The 18,492-nt window shown below is 43.9% G+C and overlaps 1 protein-coding gene across 1 annotated transcript; it reads left to right on the top strand.

Annotated features, from left to right (window-relative positions):
• The first annotated feature begins 1,227 nt into the window (after window positions 1–1,227).
• On the top strand, window positions 1,228–14,089 carry LOC124984655 (acyl-CoA desaturase 1). The gene is made up of 6 exons (XM_047552532.1): window positions 1,228–1,641; window positions 2,151–2,433; window positions 4,817–4,947; window positions 6,209–6,414; window positions 7,824–8,056; window positions 10,268–14,089. The coding sequence occupies exons 1-6, from the start codon at window positions 1,621–1,623 to the stop codon at window positions 10,465–10,467; spliced, it is 1,074 nt and encodes a 357-aa protein (XP_047408488.1). The 5' UTR covers window positions 1,228–1,620; the 3' UTR covers window positions 10,468–14,089.
• Window positions 14,090–18,492: the final 4,403 nt, after the last annotated feature.

The following is an 18,492-nucleotide window of genomic DNA, read 5'->3' as shown; positions in this document are numbered from 1 at the left end:
AGGCATTCGCAGGTGCCTCTTTTCCTGAGAGACACAGAACTCCTTAGCTCCCCCTCTTCCCAGAGCAGCAATGGGGAGACCTGGGCATGGAAGCAGTCTGGGTTGAATGCAGAACCTATCTCCAAGCTCTCCTGGAAGGACACCCAGAGGCCCAGAGATTATGCCTTGATGGGTCTGTGAGGTCAAAGCACCTCAAGGTCCAAGGGCAATAGTGTCCTGAGCTGGAGCTGCAGCAACATATTTCTATGTTCAACTCATGCTTCTGCCACTTACTGCTGGAATCATGGATAGGCAAGTCATTTGATCTCTCCATACCTCACTATCCTCCTCTTTTAAACGGAATCATGCAGTACACATCTCATAGGGTTATGGTGAGACGACCTTGTGATGATTCAACAAAATGACTCTTGTGAATTGGCTTGTAGGGTTCATTCAATACCAGTTGCCTACTCTTATTCCACATACTAGTCCTTTGCCCTTCTGCTGGGTGAAAACACCTCTATGCTTCCTGACTTTTTCCATATAGAAGACTCCAAACTTCCAGCCCGATGATCAGAATTTCCAAAGCATCCAGACACATTTTGAAGGTATGGGAATGGCTACAGGATAGCCCACTTGTGCCTGGTGGAGTTGGTACCCAGTGGAGGTGCTCAATGACAGCAGGGTGCGTCCGAGCAGTCGCACAGATTTTGCGCAAGTTTCTGGTTATTCCAAATGAACTCCCTGGGGTCTCGGGTTATCATCTTGGAGCTGGTGGTTGGGGCTGAGCATTTGTTCGCCAGAGCCCTGGTGGAGGGAGGCTGGCTACTCCACTCTCGGGGATGGAAACCATGTTTCCTCTCCCACGCGCCTGGGGAGATGGGATAAAGATGGAGTCGCGAGTGGTCGGCGCTATGTTGGCTTCCCCCACTGTTTCGCGCGCAACTTCTCCGTGCGCGGGGGGCCAGTCCTGGGATTGGATCCAACCCCAACAGTGTGACAGGGTCTTCTGGCCTAGAATGCTCACCAGCGGCCCGAGGCCGCGGGGTAGTGGGCGGAGAACAGCGGCGGGTTGGGGGAGAAGCCAAAAGCAGAAAAAGAGGGGCGGGGGAGCGACGACCTGGCGGCAGTGGGAACAGCAGATTGCGCCGAGCCAATGGCGACAGCAGGACGAGGTGGCACCAAATTCCCGTTGGCCAATGACGACCAGAGTTGAGGAAGCCTAATTAGCATTTACCCCCGCGGCCGGGGGTTGTTGTCTGCAGTGTTCGGATGCCTTGACTCTCGCGGCGCTCCGGTGCTTTTGGTCTCCTCCCTTTTCCCGCCCTCACCTCCTTTCCCGGCTTCTTCGACCAGCTTTGCGCTTTTTGTCCCTCGTTGTTAAAACTGAATCAAGGAAATATGGGACACAATCACTGCCAGCTCTAGTCTGGGAGCACAGGGAGATCTGCGCACTGCAGTTTCCGGCCGGGACATCCATCGAGCGCGCAAGGCGCACAGACCGTTCTGAGCGCAGCGCACTGGATCGCGGCTCACAAGCGGTCTCTAGAAGCGAAGTCAGTCGGCCCTCGGCCTCAGCAGATCGAATTCCGCTCGGCAGTCTCGGCCCTGGAAACGTGATCCCAGCATCACAGAGGCAAGATGCCGGCACATATGCTGCAGGTGAGCTTCTCAGAAGTGGCTCCGGCCACGCGTGCTCTCCGGTTTGAATTGATTTCCAGGTGACTGGTTGAAAACTCCTGGGAGGACTTGGTCATCTTTTTTCCAGCTGCTCTGCCTTAAGTCGATTGCTTTCCTCTCGGTTGGTAACTAGATTTTTAATAGGGGCACTTGATTCCCCTTGTTTCTTAGGCTTTAAAGTAAAGAAAAACCCGGTGGTGCCGGCGCTTTTATGTATATACGTAGGGTTTTCCTTTGTCCGTTACCACGGGTAGGAGTGTTTCACCCTTCTTTCCTTCTGCCGCTTCACCTTGATGTTTGTACCCCCAATCTGTCTGCATAACCTCTGGAAACTTCCCGCTTCCATCTCATGCCACGCTCATGTAACCTGGGTACTGGGGCAGGGTCTGTGTCTTCACAGCGCCCTTCCCCCAGTCCTATTAGAGAGCAAATGTGATCCCGCTGCTGCAAGTCTCTGCTCTCTCCTGACTCTCCTCTTACTCTCCTTTTAGCTCTCCAGCTCCTACACCACCACCACCACCATCACAGCGCCTCCCAAAGGGAGCTCGCAGAATGGAGGGGAAAAGTTGGAGAACCACCCTCTCTACACTGAGGAAGACATCCGCCCTGAAATGAAAGATGACATATTTGACCCCAGCTATCAGGATGCTGAGGGCCCCAGGCCCAAGCTTGAGTATGTCTGGAGAAACATCATCCTCATGGGTCTGCTGCACTTGGGAGCCCTGTATGGGGTCATACTGGTTCCCACCAGCAAGTTCTACACTTTGCTCTGGGGTAAGCAGGTTCCCTTGTCCTGAACCAGTACCCCAGGTTTCTCACTGATATTTAATAAGGTGGGGTCTTCCACAGAGCAGCTGCTACTCCTTGTCCTGTTTTTGCCACCCATATGTCTTTGGTTGCTTGAGAGGCTGACTGGGATGGGAATAGAGCCTAAAAGGATTGGGATGTAGGGAGTGTCTGTTCTGAGTGTCAGGGAGATCATGGGTGCAGGAAGCTTTGCGTTGTAGACAAGTGACAGAGACTCCTATTCTGAAAGAGCTTTTCTGTTTGCAATATTTGCTTGGCTTCCACAAAACTATTTTTGACCTGACCCCCCTGGGCAGATAGGCTGATTTATTATGGAAGAAGATGAAGAAAATTTCTGTATACTGTGCTACTGTTACCCTAGGTAAGCACATGCTAGCCAACAAATGTTCTTGGAATGAAATATTCCTTTCCTTGATTCAGCCTCTCTCCTGAGGCCACAAGGGCGAGCACCTTCTAATACCAGTTCTCCTGGCCCCTCCCTAGCCCTCAGGCAGCTGTAATGAGGGAGATTTCTAGTTCCTCCCTGACCCGCCCTTAGCTCAGCTTTTTCAGGGATCTGTGGCTGGAGGCTGAGTAGTCCTGCCCGCCGGATCCACACATGCACTTTGCAGGCAGTTTCACCTCTGAACCTGAGTTGGAAAGGGGAAGCAGGGAGCTTTACAGACCCAGGTGTCCAGATGCTGCTCTGGGTGGGGAGCCAGGATGCCTTCAGAAGACCATAAGAAGTTTCCTGAAACAATCTAAGGTGTGGGTTTTTTTCTGGCAGCTATCTAGGAGAGCGGTGGTTTAGAAAGGCTGGCTGGCGGGCCAGGTGTTAGACTGCCCCCTCATAGTCTCTTAGGTCTAATAGGTGGTGATATCTGGTCCCTTGAGCTTTGTCATAGACGTTCTCAGGTGCCACAGGGAAATGTAACTAAGAAGAACCCCTTTCCCAGTAAAAGTTTTTCCAGATAAAAAGTGGGGACAGCACTACTTTGTTAGGATCAATGAGTGTGGATACAGTAGGCAGCAGAGTGCCTGGCTTCTTATCCCGGTTCCCCTTATAAGATGCGATGGCAGATGCTTTTGGATTCAATATCCTGGGGCAATCTGTACCATGAGACAACCCCAGATGTTCCCTTGCTTCTTGGCCAAGTGTTTCTGCTTTGTCCAATCCCTTTCTGTCCTCCTGGTAATTGCAGGGCTCTGGCTCCATTGTGGTTTTTCCAGGTAAGGGTAAAGAGTATCAGAAGATCTCAATTGCCACATGGTCAGAGGCCTCATGTCACCTGGATCCTCAATTGCAGCTCAGAGGGAATGTGGACAACACTTTCCTTTGAGGGTCACTGACCCTGTTGAGGATCCTGAAGAAGGAACAGGACAGGATACAGAAGGCAGGGGAGGGAGAGGAGGAGGCTGTTTAGGAAACTGTTATTCTGGCTGTAGAAGAATTAGAACAATTTGTTACAATTGCTTCAAACCTTGTCTCAAAAAATGGCTTCAGTTTACTAGCTAGGTGGTCTAGATAAACACTTAACCTTTGTGGGAATCTATTTCTTCAACTGCACTATGAAGTGTTAACAGGAGCTGCTCCATTCAAGGTATGCAGTGAATTACATAATATTAATATTTTGCTAGAACCTGAGTCACTGTGCAAACACAATTTTGCAGGGCTGACTTTCTCAGAAACAGCCACGCTGCCTCCTACAAAAAATACTTTTGTATCAGGTGGTAAATAGACATATCACTGCATCCTTTGATTGTTCCCTATAACATATGGCTGCTCCAACTGGTCAGTGTGCAGATAGCTCTGGCTGCTCTTTTCACAACTAGCTCACAGGTCCTAAGCTCTGTGGAGTACTTTGGGGCCCTGAATGTCTTACAGAAGTTCAGCTGAAGGTCAAGGGGAGATAGGCTCTGGGATAATGTCCCTGCAGACTGACAATGACAAGTGGCACCAACGGTTAAAGGCCTATTCTGCTGTCCTACCTCCTTAGATGCTGGTATGTAGAGATGATGATACTTTTAAGTAGTAAAAGCTAACAGGCTACCAGGTACTGTGCTACACATCGGTAATCTGGAGGCTGAAGCAAAAGGATTGTAAGTAAGAGGCCAGCCTCAGCAATTTAGTGAGACCCTGTCTCAAAAAATAAAAAGGGCTGCTTACTTATCTCAGTGATACAGCACCTCTGGGTTCTGTCCTCAATATGAAAAAAACAAAAACAAACAAAAAACTCTAAGAGGCCTTAGTTCAGGGGAGGCAGATCTTCACACAAAATCTAAAAACCACACAGACTCTGGCATTAGGAGAGAATTTTGACATGCCTTGTAAACTTGCATGTTGGTGACTCCTGTTATCTTATCCTGGCAGCCTACGTGTACTATTTAATCAGTGGCCTGGGCATCACAGCAGGAGCTCATCGCCTATGGAGCCACCGAACTTACAAAGCACGGCTGCCCCTGCGACTCTTCCTGATCATTGCCAACACCATGGCGTTCCAGGTGAGAAGCTGGTGCTGCTTAGCTCTTGTGCCTCTAGCCAGTCAATGATCCAGGGTGGAATGAAGAGGATCAGTACCCAGAGAGAAGCCCCAGTAGAACAGCCATTGCCAGTTCCAGATACTGTGGTCACCTCAAGTGAGGCTCAATGCTTAATTACATCCAGCTTGGGGATACTTCATCACTGGGATGGGAAATAGGAGGTGAATAAGAAAGGCTATCAAGATAGGGAATTATTGTTCCTCCCAGTGTCCCTTCTCATATAGTGTAGCTGTTGTTGTCCTTTAGCATAAAGAACCATAGTCAATCACATGCACAAGGTCCTGGGGCTCAGCACCACACACAAAAAAATATGAGCCATGGTCATAAACTAGGCACTGAGCCTGGTTTCCTGGGCAAACAGTGGACATTAAACTTGTGCTCTTAGGTGACTATCTTAGGACCCCGCCACAGTGGGATTGAAGAGGATGTGTTGTACACTCATGAGCTCTTTCAGATAGTAACAGCAAATACTTAGCACTGTGCTAAGTACTTGACATAGCTTACTCACTTCCTTCTAAGATGGCTAGGAAAGTAGGTCTTATTATCATCCCCAATTTACAGATGAGGAAACTGAGTCATGACTAACCTAGTGTGGCAGCACCAGATAGGACCACAATTACTCTGCTCTAGTAACTTGTATTTTGAAGTTCCTGCTGTTTACCTGAGGGCCAAAGGGAAGGAAAAGTCATATTGATACATTCTTGAAGAAATGGAAAGAGTCCCCAACAAGCCCAGATGTCCTTTGGAATTGTAGTCATGGTCATGAATCACTTGCTGTTCTTGTTCAGTTAGGCGAGCAGTCACATGTACAGGCATCAGCGTAGAGCCTCTGCCACCCACAGACTACCACTCTGGGGCCTGAGGCCACTTGATTCATAGGTTCCCTAAAAATTGGTCCTTGAGGACCTTGTCCCTCCTTTGCTCCAGGAATAGCAGTCTTTCCCAATGACACTGTCTGAGCTCAGTGTGATTTACTTCCATTCTCCCCATCATATAACCTGCAAGAAGCAGCGTTGCTATTCCTGTGGTCTGGGATTAAGTTGATTTTCTACCTGAGCTTCAGGGTCAATTGTGCAGAAGAGGGCAGGCTCCAACAAGTCTTCTTTGGAACCAAACTCATAGATACTTTGTGAGCTTGGACCCTTGCAGACATCCAGGCATGGGACTTCTCGCAGGAGAGTGTCCCTCCTCAGGTTTGTGTTCCTCTTCTCTGTCCCTCCAGAATGATGTTTATGAGTGGGCCCGAGATCACCGCGCCCACCACAAGTTCTCAGAAACAGATGCCGACCCTCACAATTCCCGCCGAGGCTTCTTCTTCTCTCACGTGGGTTGGCTGCTTGTGCGCAAACACCCAGCTGTCAAAGAGAAAGGCAGGACGCTGAACTTGTCTGACCTAAGAGCCGAGAAGCTGGTGATGTTCCAGAGGAGGTGAGTGAAGGGAGGATGGGGCTGGGGATGTGGCGTTGGGTATCTGGGGTTCAGGGACCCAACTTTTTCTCTCAGAATTTATAAAATAAAAACTGAGTGACTTACTGGGTTTGCATGTTTAGATCATTTAAGTTAATTTTTAATGTGGCACAGATCCTCAGACAAACTAATGCTCTGTTTCTTTGTGTGTGTTATCTGAGTGAAACAAATCAAGGGCAAGAAATGATTATTGACGTAGGACAATCAGGGATACAAAAATGAATATAACTAAGTCCTTATCTTAAAGAAGTGTGAAGCCTTTCAGTGGATTGAGGATAAACCAAGTACCTGAATAACCATGATACAAGGCAGAATATCGGCTATACCCAGGAAGAAGAAAGAGGAGGGAAATTACTCAGTAACGCACTCTAGGGAGAGGTTTACAAAAAAAAGAGTAGCATCAGAATCCACCCATGGATGGAGACTTTCTCAAGGATGGATAGACAGGGATGGTGCAGAGAAAATGAAAAGAATGAAATAAAGCCTCATGCATGTTCTAGGAAGGTCCTTCTGTTTAGAGTATAGGGATGGGGCTGGATAAAGGATTAGAGACTGATAGGGTTCCTATAGAGTCCTAGGCACAGATGTAGGATTTAATTCAGCTGGCAACATGGAACTACTACTAATGGTCTCTGCGGGAGTGTGAGACAGTCAGGTGCGCTTCGGAGAGCCTGCTTTCAGGTTGGGTGGAAGTAACCACTGAGCCAGAGAGAGGAGAGGCAGGGACACAGGTCAGATGGTAGGAAGGACCCATGCTAGGGATGCAATGACAGCAATGGAAAGGAGATGGAGACAGGGAATGTCAGTCATACAAGTCAAAGATGTGACTACTGTAGGGAGGTAGGCAGTCAGTCCCCTTGGAATGTCAATGGCCTGGTTTGTGTGGAAATAAAGAGTAGGACAGGGCCTCTGGAGGGACAGAGACCTGCAGGTGATTAAGGACACTCAGTGTGCCTCCTGAGGGAAAAGCAAAGAATTATGGGTGGTCACAGGAAAACTGTGCTAAAAACTGATGAACAGGTTAAAGTTAAGGGAGTCCTAACTTTAGAGCTGAAGAATTTGGGCTGATGAGCTTGAGATTTGAACCCTCACCTATTTGACCAACATCACCTTATGGTCTCATGAAAAAGAAAAATGGATTTCAAGTCAGGAGATGGGAATCATTTAACAGGTCCATATCGCCTCATCTAAAACCTGACAGGAACACTATGTGCTTTAAAGATTTCCCACTCCATTTCCTCTATCTGTTTTATGCCATACTGTACTCATAGTGTGGGAGGAAAGATACAGCCCACCCAGTGGGAATGGACAGTCCAGGTAGGTGTGAGAGTTCTCTCTCCACTGAGTAAATGTGGGATCTCTCAATGTAGGTACTACAAGCCTGCTGTCCTGTTGATGTGCTTCATCCTGCCCACACTGGTGCCCTGGTTTTGTTGGGGTGAAACTTTTCTACATAGTTTGTGTGTTGCCACTTTCCTGCGATATGCCATAGTGCTCAATGCCACCTGGCTGGTGAACAGTGCTGCCCACCTCTACGGATACCGCCCCTATGACAAGAACATTAACTCCCGGGAGAATATCCTGGTTTCCCTAGGAGCTGTGGGTAAGTCATCAGTCCCTAACATGACCACATCTGGTCTGCTGATGAGGAGCCAGAGGAATCTAAATGACTGTTTTTATAACCACTTTGTAGTTCATTTTCTACTAGGGGCAGCATATTTGGGAAACCCTTATGGGAGTGAAGCAACAACTCTATGAAAGTGGAAAGGATGAAAAGTAATACTGCTTTTGATTTTAAGTTATAAAACAATCTCAAGTGCTACCCATTATTAGTCCCTTTTAAAATTTATTTATTTATTTATTGTAGTTGTAGATGGACAGCATTCCTTTATTTTATTTATTTTTATGTGGTGTTAAGGATCGAACCCCATGCCTCACACATGCTAGGCCAGTGCTCTGCCACTGAGCTACAGCCCCAGCCCCTTATGAGTTCCTTTGAGTTTTCCTTTTTCTAGTCATCTCATAGGTCTATAGTCTTACTTCAGGTGGGGGATGTCTAAATACAAAAGTTGAGATATCTGCATGGTTCATAACTCTAGTGTTTTATATTTAAATATTCTGTATAAAATTTTAATCTATGCCACACTTTTTTTTTTTTTTTTTTTAATCTCAATACTGTATTTGGATGTGCCCTACTTTTAAGAGTGTGCCAGTTGGGTGTGATGGCATGTGCATGAAATATAATCTTAGTTGAGGAGGATTGCAAGTTCAAAGCCAGCCTCCACAATTTAGTGAGGCCCTAAACAACTCAGTGAGACCCTATCTCTGAATAAACTATTAAAAAGCGCTGGGGATGTGAATCAGTGGTTAAGCGCCCTTGGGTTCAATCCTCCGTAACAAAAAAAAAAAAGGTGGGCCAGGCCTTATTATTTAGTGATGCCAATATGAGGGAATCAGTGCATCTGTTGGTGGCCTTTTCCCACCTCCTACCTGTCCCATTTTCTCTTTCCCTTTATTTTTCTATTTGTTTTACTATATGTTTTACTATATGTTAGGCACTCCCCTTTGCTCACAAAACTGTGGGAATCCTCCAGTAAAGCAAAGAATTTGATTACAATTTTCTGTTTCCTTCTTTGATGTTCACTATTCCTAAATTGTATCTCTCTATAATCCCAGTCCCAATTGTCAGAGTTGAAGGAAACAGTTCTACCATCTGTCTCCACTTTTTCCTGTCCTTTCATTCCACGTGCATATAGACTTTGACCAAGGCCTCAAGTTAATTTTCCCTGTGGAGACCTCATGGCCACTTCTCATCAGTGATGTGAGCTATTGTTTGAAAAGTATTTTCCCCCCTATATTTTTGGGACTTCCATTTATCTTCCCCCTCCTTTCAGGTACCTTTTACAATTATGCATATTCTTACTTTGACTCATGTTTGAAATACATTATCTACACTGTGCAAACCTGAATTTTCATACAAGTGTGCATCCTATATTGTAAATGGTACTATAGTGAGCTCTCCCAATTCTAGCCTCCCTAAGGACCATCATAAAAAAGTGGTTGGCAGCATCTTACTTAATTTCCATTGTCCTTCATTACTCCAAAGCTGCTCTTTTATCCTTCTCATCTCAGAGCTTCTCCTTCTCCGTTACCCCTGTTTCCTGCCTTGTGATGTTTTTCATCTTGAATTACCTCCCTCACAGTCACATGATCATCTTCTCTCTGATAAAGCTGACCTCCCGCTAGAGCCTTCCTTGGGAGGTCTCTTGCTGACCCAGGTGCTACCCATTAGCTATCCGCTCCCTTTTTCTCTTCTTGTTTACGTATGTATGATTCCATTTTAAATTGGATGTTAGGCTTGGTGATTGCTCACCCAGAGCCTTGCTATGAAACCATGTGTGGAAGTAGCAATCCTCTTGTCAACAGTACCAGTTACTCTGTTTGGTCTCCTTATCCTCAAGATAGATTTCCCATCACAGAGGTTCCCAGACGCATGGGTGACCAGGGTTTCTTGACTCATTTCTTTTTTTTTTTTTTTTTTTTTTTTTTTATTTTTTTGCGGTGCTGGGGATCGAACCCAGGGCCTTGTGTTTGCAAGGCAAGCACTCTACCAACTGAGCTATCTCCCCAGCCCCTTGACTCATTTCTTAAGATGCTTCTGAGGGCATTGGGATTCAGAGTAGAAGTCACAGGGTTCATCCATTCAGTCAGCTTTCTCAGAGGTTTGTGGCACCCTGCTGGGTAAGAGGTTGCAAAGATGAGGAGAACAGCAATCCACTGAGATCCATAACTTCTCTCCTTGCTTTTGTTCCAGGCGAGGGCTTCCACAACTACCACCACACCTTCCCCTATGACTACTCTGCCAGTGAGTACCGCTGGCACATCAACTTCACCACGTTCTTCATCGACTGCATGGCTGCCCTCGGCCTGGCTTATGACCGGAAGAAAGTGTCCAAGGCCGCCGTCTTGGCCAGGATTAAAAGAACTGGAGATGGAAGCCATAAGAGTGCCTGAGTTTGGGGTTGTCCAGGTTCCTTTTCTAAAGCCACCTGGGCAGAGGTTTAATGTTCTGTTAATTAACTACTGAGTAATGCTACCCAGATGCTAAAGACGATGACCTTAACCCATTCTAGTACAGTATTCTTGTAAACGCTCAAGTATTGAAAGGCAGCAACTCCCCTCTTTGATGCTAGGCTGTTTTTTTTCTCTTCTATTCCCATTATCCTTTTCTTTGCTTGGTTCCTATCACCTTCCTTTCTCTCCTCCCTCATTGCCTCCCAGGCAAGCACCTGTTCAGCCATAGGTTGGTGTCCATTGTAAAAACCCAGCAGTCTTTCTAGAGTCTAAAAGTAAAGATCTTTTCCCCAGATAACTCTTTTCTTGATCTCTCCTGAGCTTCCAGGTAGGTGACTTTAGCTAGATATGCAACAAAATCTTATCAAAAGTGCCCATTAACTGTCATCAGCCCATGCTTTACTAGATGGAAGGTGAAAATAACTATTTGTTGCAAAGCTTACAAAGCAGGTCATTCATCAGGGGAGAGTGAGCATGCAGGGTATGATTTGTAAGTAAGGATGTGGTTGAGGTGGGAAAGCTCTTTTTGTAATCAGACCCAGCTGCAGAAACCTGTAGTCTTCCTACCTAGTACACTTCCTTTTTCTCCTGATTAATTAGTAGAGTGGCCATGAAGTTTGGCAATTACAGCAGCACATCTTAATGTCTCAATATAGTTTGAATTGAGGCCAAATGGGAAGCATTAGGAAAAGTGGTCTCCGTTAGGGAAAAATATTTTCCCCTGTATTAACAAGGAGATTTCTTATTTCATAGACAAGCAAGTTGTCAGGTTGACTGTGTCCAGAAGTGATGGATACAGCAACAGCTCATAGAGTTTGAAGATTCTGTGAGCTGCTTGTCCAACTCCTTTCATCTTTCTGCTGTGCTATCTTCAGGATTTTGGTCACTGCCCTTGTAGTAATAGGATGACTGTGGCATTTCCAAACATCCAACAATGGAAAGATTTTAGCAGGTGAACTTGGGTCAAAGTTAAACATGTATAGACATAATCTGTATTGCAGCATGGAAATATTCACTTGGAGTATTTCCCTCTGAAAAAGAAATAAGAAGCTTGAAGGAGAAGAGGCATCCACTGGTGTACCCATTCCTCCCACTGCTGGGCAGGAGATGGACAGTTTGCGGGGCAGGGTCTGTAGGCAGCTCCTAAGATCACTTTGCAAAGGAAGGGCTCTAACAGCACATTGCTGGAGGGTTCAGAAGTTGCTGAGTAATTTGTTGGGTGTTCTAGTGAACCGAGTTAGATAGTAGGTCCATTCATCCATTACAATTTCTCCTTCGATAGATTAAAATCTAGGCTTCCTCCCCAGGTATTTTGCCCTTTCATGCATTCCTTTTTCTGTGACCATCCAGACTACCTTAGGACTGCCTGGGGAAGGGTTGCGGGGTAGGGATCTCTTAACTGCCTTGTTTCCTGACTCCACTCCATCTGTCCTTTTCTCTTATTGGTTCTCTTGGTTCTCTGACACGTGTCTTCAGGGCAGTGAGGATCCTGTCTAGGCAGCACCCTGTCCTGCAGACATAATGCTTATGGGCACTGAAATAAAGTAGCCTCCAGATCCTCTTCACCTCCTCCCTATGTGCCTCTGCCACACTGATAACTTCAAAAAAGTTTAGTGACTCCTCTCAAAATATCCCTGGCTCAGACAGGCTCCCTTCCCAATAAGCCAAGCCAAATACCCACATTGTGCCAGTGAGCTAACCGTGGAGCAAAGCAGGGTTTGTTGATAATCTCCTTTCTAGGACAGAAGGGAGCATACTCAGTGTGATTCTTGCAGGAAGAGGAGGACACCTTTTCCTCGTTTTGAAAGGAGGGCCTGACCAGGAGCCAGAGTCTGCTGCAAAGCTTTGGCTTAAATGTGGGATCTGAGATGCCATGAACTTTGCTGAAAAGAGTGTCTGTTCAGCAAACTTATCTGAGATCCCCTACCACTCAGCCAGGCAGACAATAGGATAGAAGTTGGGGGGAAAAAACCAGAATGTCCGTGGTTTAAAGACTATGGGCCTGTCCTGCCCTGTACCTCAGTCAAAGTGCAGAAGCCTGGCTTCGCTCTTAGCAGGATTGGCAGTGTACAATGCCAAATGCTCTGTCCATTGTTGAGGCCCGATGGTAGAAGGAAGCAGGACCTTTCTTCCTGCATCTGTCGAATAGAGGCTACAGGGACCAGCCTGCACTAAGGCAGCCTTGCTTTGAACTGTTCGTTAAGCAGAAAAGAATCTTATGGAATATCACTGTAGATCATATCTGCTGACCTGTGTGCCTACCCCCAAATATGTCTCTTGGATTGTTTTAATTCTGCAAGTCATCAGATATCTGCTTTAAAATATATGAACAAAACCCTCAATTTTCTCTTATTTCTCTTCAAATCCTCTTCCATGGATTTAATTCATTCCATGTCCCTACACAGTGAGGATGGAGACCTCAGACTGAGGGTACAGGATACGTGTGTGTGGGTAGTGGTACGTTGACTCAGTAAAGAACAGTTCTCAAGATTCTAAAGCTCAATGACACATTAAAATAAACTCTGATCAAGAGTAAATTTGTAACAGTTATGCTGACAATTTATTCAGGTGCCTTACCTCTTTTCTAATCCATGTTATACGTGAGCCTCCCTTGCTTCCTCTGAGTCCCTTAACTTCTGAGAGCCTACAGCAGTGCATATTTAAAATCTGACCCACTTGGAGGATTATCAATGCATTGATTTGAAGGATTCCCTTCTGGGCTTCATTTTGGAAACTTCTTAATCACATTTGATGGAGGGTGGAAGTAATTTGAACATATTTTATTTATGCTTTTTTAATTAAAAGATGCTTACAGTATTTAAAATGGAAGTTTTCTTCTATAGTCCGCAAATATTCTAAGTGTGTTCTCTATAAATGTAGCTGAAGTGGGTCGGTGTGAAAAGTTAAGAATGCAAGGTAGTCATGCTGCACTGGTGGTGAAGGTCAGGGCCTCCAACCAGTATGCCAAGATAAGGACATTGATCCATGAGGGTAGAACACTCTTGACCTATAATCACCTCTTAATGGTTCCACCTCAATGCTGTTGCTTTGGAGATGAAGTTTCCATAAATTCAGACCACAGCACTGGACAAGTCAATTATAATGTGCCTCAGTATTCCTTTTCTTAAAATGGGGTAATAAAACTGACCTACCTCAATGGACAGGTTTGAGGCATGAGTAATGCTTCTACTAAAGCATTTGGCATCAGCAGAGGAATTCTCAAGACCTGCATGTTTTTTATTATACCAGTGTCCACCATGAACTCGATGTGTACTGTGTCCTGAATGATGTTAGACTACATCCACCTCTTGAGAGATTGAATGAGTGCAGTTGATAAATGTTGGATAATTAGCCAGACAAAATTTTGAGAATGTATACTCATTGCTATGAAAATAAATGCAGGATACCCTTTCCTTCCTTGGGTGAGATTTTTTCCTTATGTGAAATAGTAATTATTTGTAACCTAAGAATCATTTTTGGAATAATTTTCATTAATATCAACTTTGAAGCTAGTTCTGATCTGAGGTTGTGTTTGTTCCTAATAAAATTGATGTGAATCTGATTGCACTGAGTCTTGGAGCTTTTTTTGACTGATGGAGTCTCCTGGGACCTGTCTCTATGGCTCATCCTCCTATATGTGTCTATATCTTTAAGAGGAGGGGGAGGGGAGACATGCTGCAGAGGTTGAGTCATACCCCAGTAACCTGCACTGTCCTTCCTAAGGGTAACTTCAGGTTAAACTGGGCAGCTGGAAAGGAGGTGTCTGTTCCTATTAAATCAATGTACCACCAGTTGGCACCGTGGCCTGGGGAAATACCAGGTCTCCGTGTGTCATGGACAAGCCTAGAGCAGCAGCAGAAGTGTTGCTGAAAGCTCCGTCCTTGTCCCTGATGCCAATCCAATAGGTTTTGAAAAAAAGGAAAAAGGTTTATTGCTTTCAAGCAAAGGAGAAACACAGGGGACTCCTGTCCCAAAAGCTGCGATTCTGCACATCAGCAGGGTAGGAACGGGAGCGGGGCAGGGAGGTTGCTTATAGAGATGATGCCAAGGCTACATTCCAGGTGTTCTGAGTTGTAATTCACTTGTTAATTTGGGAGATAGTCATTTTTGAGATCTGGTACCATCCCCAAAGTCTGGATTACTTCATTCCTATGGTGAGTGTGTGCTCAAGGACAGAGAAATCTGCCTAAAATGGGGAAGAAAGGTAATTCTGTTTCCCCTGAGATTAGGGAGGGGGAGAGATTAGGGAGGAACAGGGAGAAAGGAAGAGAAAGGAACATGTCCATTTTAAAAATAAGTTGCAGCGGCAGAGTGTCAAGGGTTATATGTGAAACATAACGTGATCACGGTTACACAAGAAACTTGACTGTTAGAGGAATTACTGAGAGGACTGCTCTGAACTAATTCTGAACTTACAAACTCAAAAGGTTATACACACTCAGGTCTGCCTGATCTTGCTAACTTACATGATAATGATATTTTCTTCAACAATTAATACCCTACTTCCTACTTTGGGTCCCTTTCCCTTTTTATTTTGTTTAAAATGTTCAGGCCAGAATATGTGTTTTTCAGTTGTTTCAGAACTGCTGTCATTACATTGTCTGTGCTCTGTTTCCTAGGAACTAGTACCCAATTTTAGCAATGCATTTTTACTCTGCTCTTTGCTTTCTTTCTTATTTCCTCCTCTTCCACATCTGGTTGTCTTCTCACTAATTAAACACACCTCTGTGCTGCTTCCAGGCAACATGTATTTTGTACATTTGTGACTTCATCTAGGAGGTTTCTATTCTTACCTGCAAACATTCCAAAAAGAGTATAGGAGACTGAGTGATCTTAGAAAAGAGTTGATAAACAAGTTCAATCTAATCAAGATTAGAAAAGTGATGAGCTAACCTGTACAATGTACACTGGTATGTGGAAGAACTCCCCATGGGAAGTGTAATATATTCTGGTTTTAACATGCTTTATGTGAGAATGTATCAAGAGATTAGGGTCTTATATAGGAATCAAGATTAAACTATGTCATAAAAGGACAAAATACTTTAAAATAATGAAAAATATAGAAATAAAACACTTAATGCTGAATGGCCACCAATTTTCTACCCTTCCATAGGGATAGAGCCAGGAAGGTCCCTAAAAAATATCTGGTAGGACAGCAAAAAGAATTGGAGCTTCTAGATTGGAAAGGAAAAAGTAAAATTATTTCTATTTACAGATGACATGACTATTTTTACAACGTTCTAAAGAAATCACATGTGCATAACTATTCAAGGTCGTTAATGGGTTGATCAACGCTGCCAGATACAATAACAACATATAAAAATCAATTTTATTTCCAAAAATTAGCAACATATAATCAATAAAAAAAATTAAGAGAATCCCATTTATTATATGGTCAAAATGAACCAAGTAGATAGGAATAAGATTAACAAAACATGCCCCAGAATGCCACATTGGAAGATACAAAATACTATTGAAAAAAATTAAACACCTAAATAAATGGAAATACTACTATGTTAAGATGCTAATATTTCCCCAATTGACCTAAAAACTCAAGACAATTCTCACTAAGGTCCAACTTCCTGTTTTAGAGAAAACAATAAGTAAATCATAGCATTCATGTGGAAATTCAAGGAACCCTGAACAGCAAAACAAATATGCAAAGAAAAGCACAAATTTGGAGCACACTTACTTCCTGATTTCGAACTTTCTTCAGAGTCATTAATCAAGACAGTGTGGTACAGTACCTGCATAAAGCCAAATAAATCAATGGAATAGAAGGGGAAAGGAGAAATACATCCACGCATCTAAGGTCAATTGATTCTTGACAGGAATGTCTTGATAACCCAGTAAGGATAGAATAATTTTTCAACAAAGCTGGAACAAGTGAATATCCACCCACAAAGGAATGCTGGTTCACTACCTCATACCATATACAGATATTGACTGAAATTACACCAGCTAAAGCTACACAACTCTTAGCAGAAAATATTAGCATAAATCTCCATCATCTGGTATGTTTGTCAGCTTTCTGTCACCATGATGAAATACCCAGGAAAAACAACTCAGAGGAGGATTTATTTTGGCTCACAATTTCAGAGAATCCAGCCCATGGGGGCAGAATCCATTACTTTGGGCCTGAGCAGAAAAGTATGATGGAGGAAAGCCTCTCACCTCACAGCAGCTGAGATGAGTTGTGTGTGGGGGTGTCCCTCATCAATGGACTAATCCATTATATTAATAATATGAAGGCTTTATTTGGAGATGAGGCCTACGTGGAGGAAGTAGGTCATTGGGGGTGTGCCCTGGAAGGTTATATCTTGTCCCTAATTGATTCCTCCCTTTGTGGGTGAGGGTTGGAATATTACGGTTTGATTTGGAAATGTTCAAAGGTTCATGAGGCTTGTTCCTCAATGAAACAAAGTTGGAGGTAAGAATTTTGGAAAGTGATTGGACTCTGACCTTATTAATGGGTTAATCCATTTGGAGATTCATAACTGGGAAATGGTAGAAACTGCAGGAGGTGGAATCTAGATGGAGAGAGTAGATCCTTGGGGGCATGCCCTTGGGGACTATTTCTTGTCCCAGTCACTTCCTTCTCTCTCCCCCTCTCTGCTTCCTGACTGTCACAAGGTATATAACTTTCCTCTGCCATGATGTTTTTTTTCAGGAATTTGGGTCACAGTGATGAAAAGCTAACACACCTGAGATTAGGCAGTTTCTTGGATATGACGGTAAAAGCACAAGCAGCAAAAAAATTTAAATATTGGCTTTCATCAAAATTGAGAACTTTTGCATTTCAAAAGATAACAGAAAATTGAAACTGCAACCCACAGAATGGGAGAACAAATTTGTAAATCATATATTTGATTAGTCTAGTTAGAATATAAAAGGAACTCTTACCTTGAAGTTATGGGGATTGAACCCAAGGCCTCAGCCTGCTAGATAAGCACTCTATCACTGAGCTGCACCCCTCAGCCCTGCAGATCAAAAATAAAAAGACATACATGATTGTAAAAGAAGAGAAAGCATTTGAATATACATTTCATTTATTAAAATAATATACAAATGGCAAAAAAAAGGCACATGAAAAGATGCTTAACATTAGTAGCCATCAAGGAAATACTACTCAGAATCACAATGAGATATCACTTCATACCTGCTAGGATGAATATAATAAAGAAAACAGCGAAAAGTAATTGTTCCTGAGGAAGTGAACAAACTGGAACCCTTATACATTGCTGATGGGAATCTAACATGGTACAGTTGCTTTGGGAAACATACAGGCCATTTCTTAAAGGAGAGAAAACAGAAGTACCATGGGACCCAGCAATTCTGCTCCAAGGTATATCCCCAAAAGAACTGAAAACATACATGCATGAAAAACTTGCATATAAATGTTCAGAACTGGATTATGTAAGAGCCCAGAGTGGAAACAACACAAATGTCCATGAACAAAAGAATAAATGAACAACAATGTAGTATATTTGTACAACAGAATATTATTTAGCCATCAAAAGAACCAAGTATTGTTACATGATATAACATGGATGGATCTTGAAAAGTTTGTTTTGTGGTCAAGCAAAAAAACATATACTGTATGAGTCCACTCGTATGAAATGTCCAGAACAGACTAATACAGAGACAGAAAGCAGATTAGAAGCTGCCAGAGAGCCCGTGGGAGAAGAATGAAGAGTGACTGCTAATGGGCACTGTTTTGTAAGGAGTGACGAAAATGTTCTAATATTAGGTCATGGTGGTAGTTGCAGGACTCTTCTGAAAAAATGGGCGAATTGTACTCTTTAAAAGGCTGATTCTATGACATATGAATTGAACCTCAATAACAAAGATCGTATGAGAAAAAGAAAGTGCCTTGTATTATATTACTTTTACCATTAGTGGTAGCTGAGATTCATACTGAAACAGATTAAAGAAACGCAAAGGAAATTCAAGTATTTGATTAAA

Source organism: Sciurus carolinensis, chromosome 5 (genome assembly GCF_902686445.1).
Source record: "Sciurus carolinensis chromosome 5, mSciCar1.2, whole genome shotgun sequence".
In the NCBI taxonomy this organism is placed as follows: Eukaryota; Metazoa; Chordata; class Mammalia; order Rodentia; family Sciuridae; genus Sciurus; species Sciurus carolinensis.
The sequence above is the reverse complement of the archived record's forward strand: the minus strand, read 5'-3'. Positions and strand labels throughout refer to the sequence as shown.

Excerpts from the sequence above, each read along its gene's own strand:
- LOC124984655 (XM_047552532.1), top strand. The coding sequence starts at position 1,621 with ATGCCGGCACATATGCTGCAG. Across the intron at positions 2,434-4,816 it reads GTTCTACACTTTGCTCTGGG|CCTACGTGTACTATTTAATC; the intron begins GTAAGCAGGTTC and ends TTATCCTGGCAG. Across the intron at positions 8,057-10,267 it reads GGTTTCCCTAGGAGCTGTGG|GCGAGGGCTTCCACAACTAC; the intron begins GTAAGTCATCAG and ends CTTTTGTTCCAG.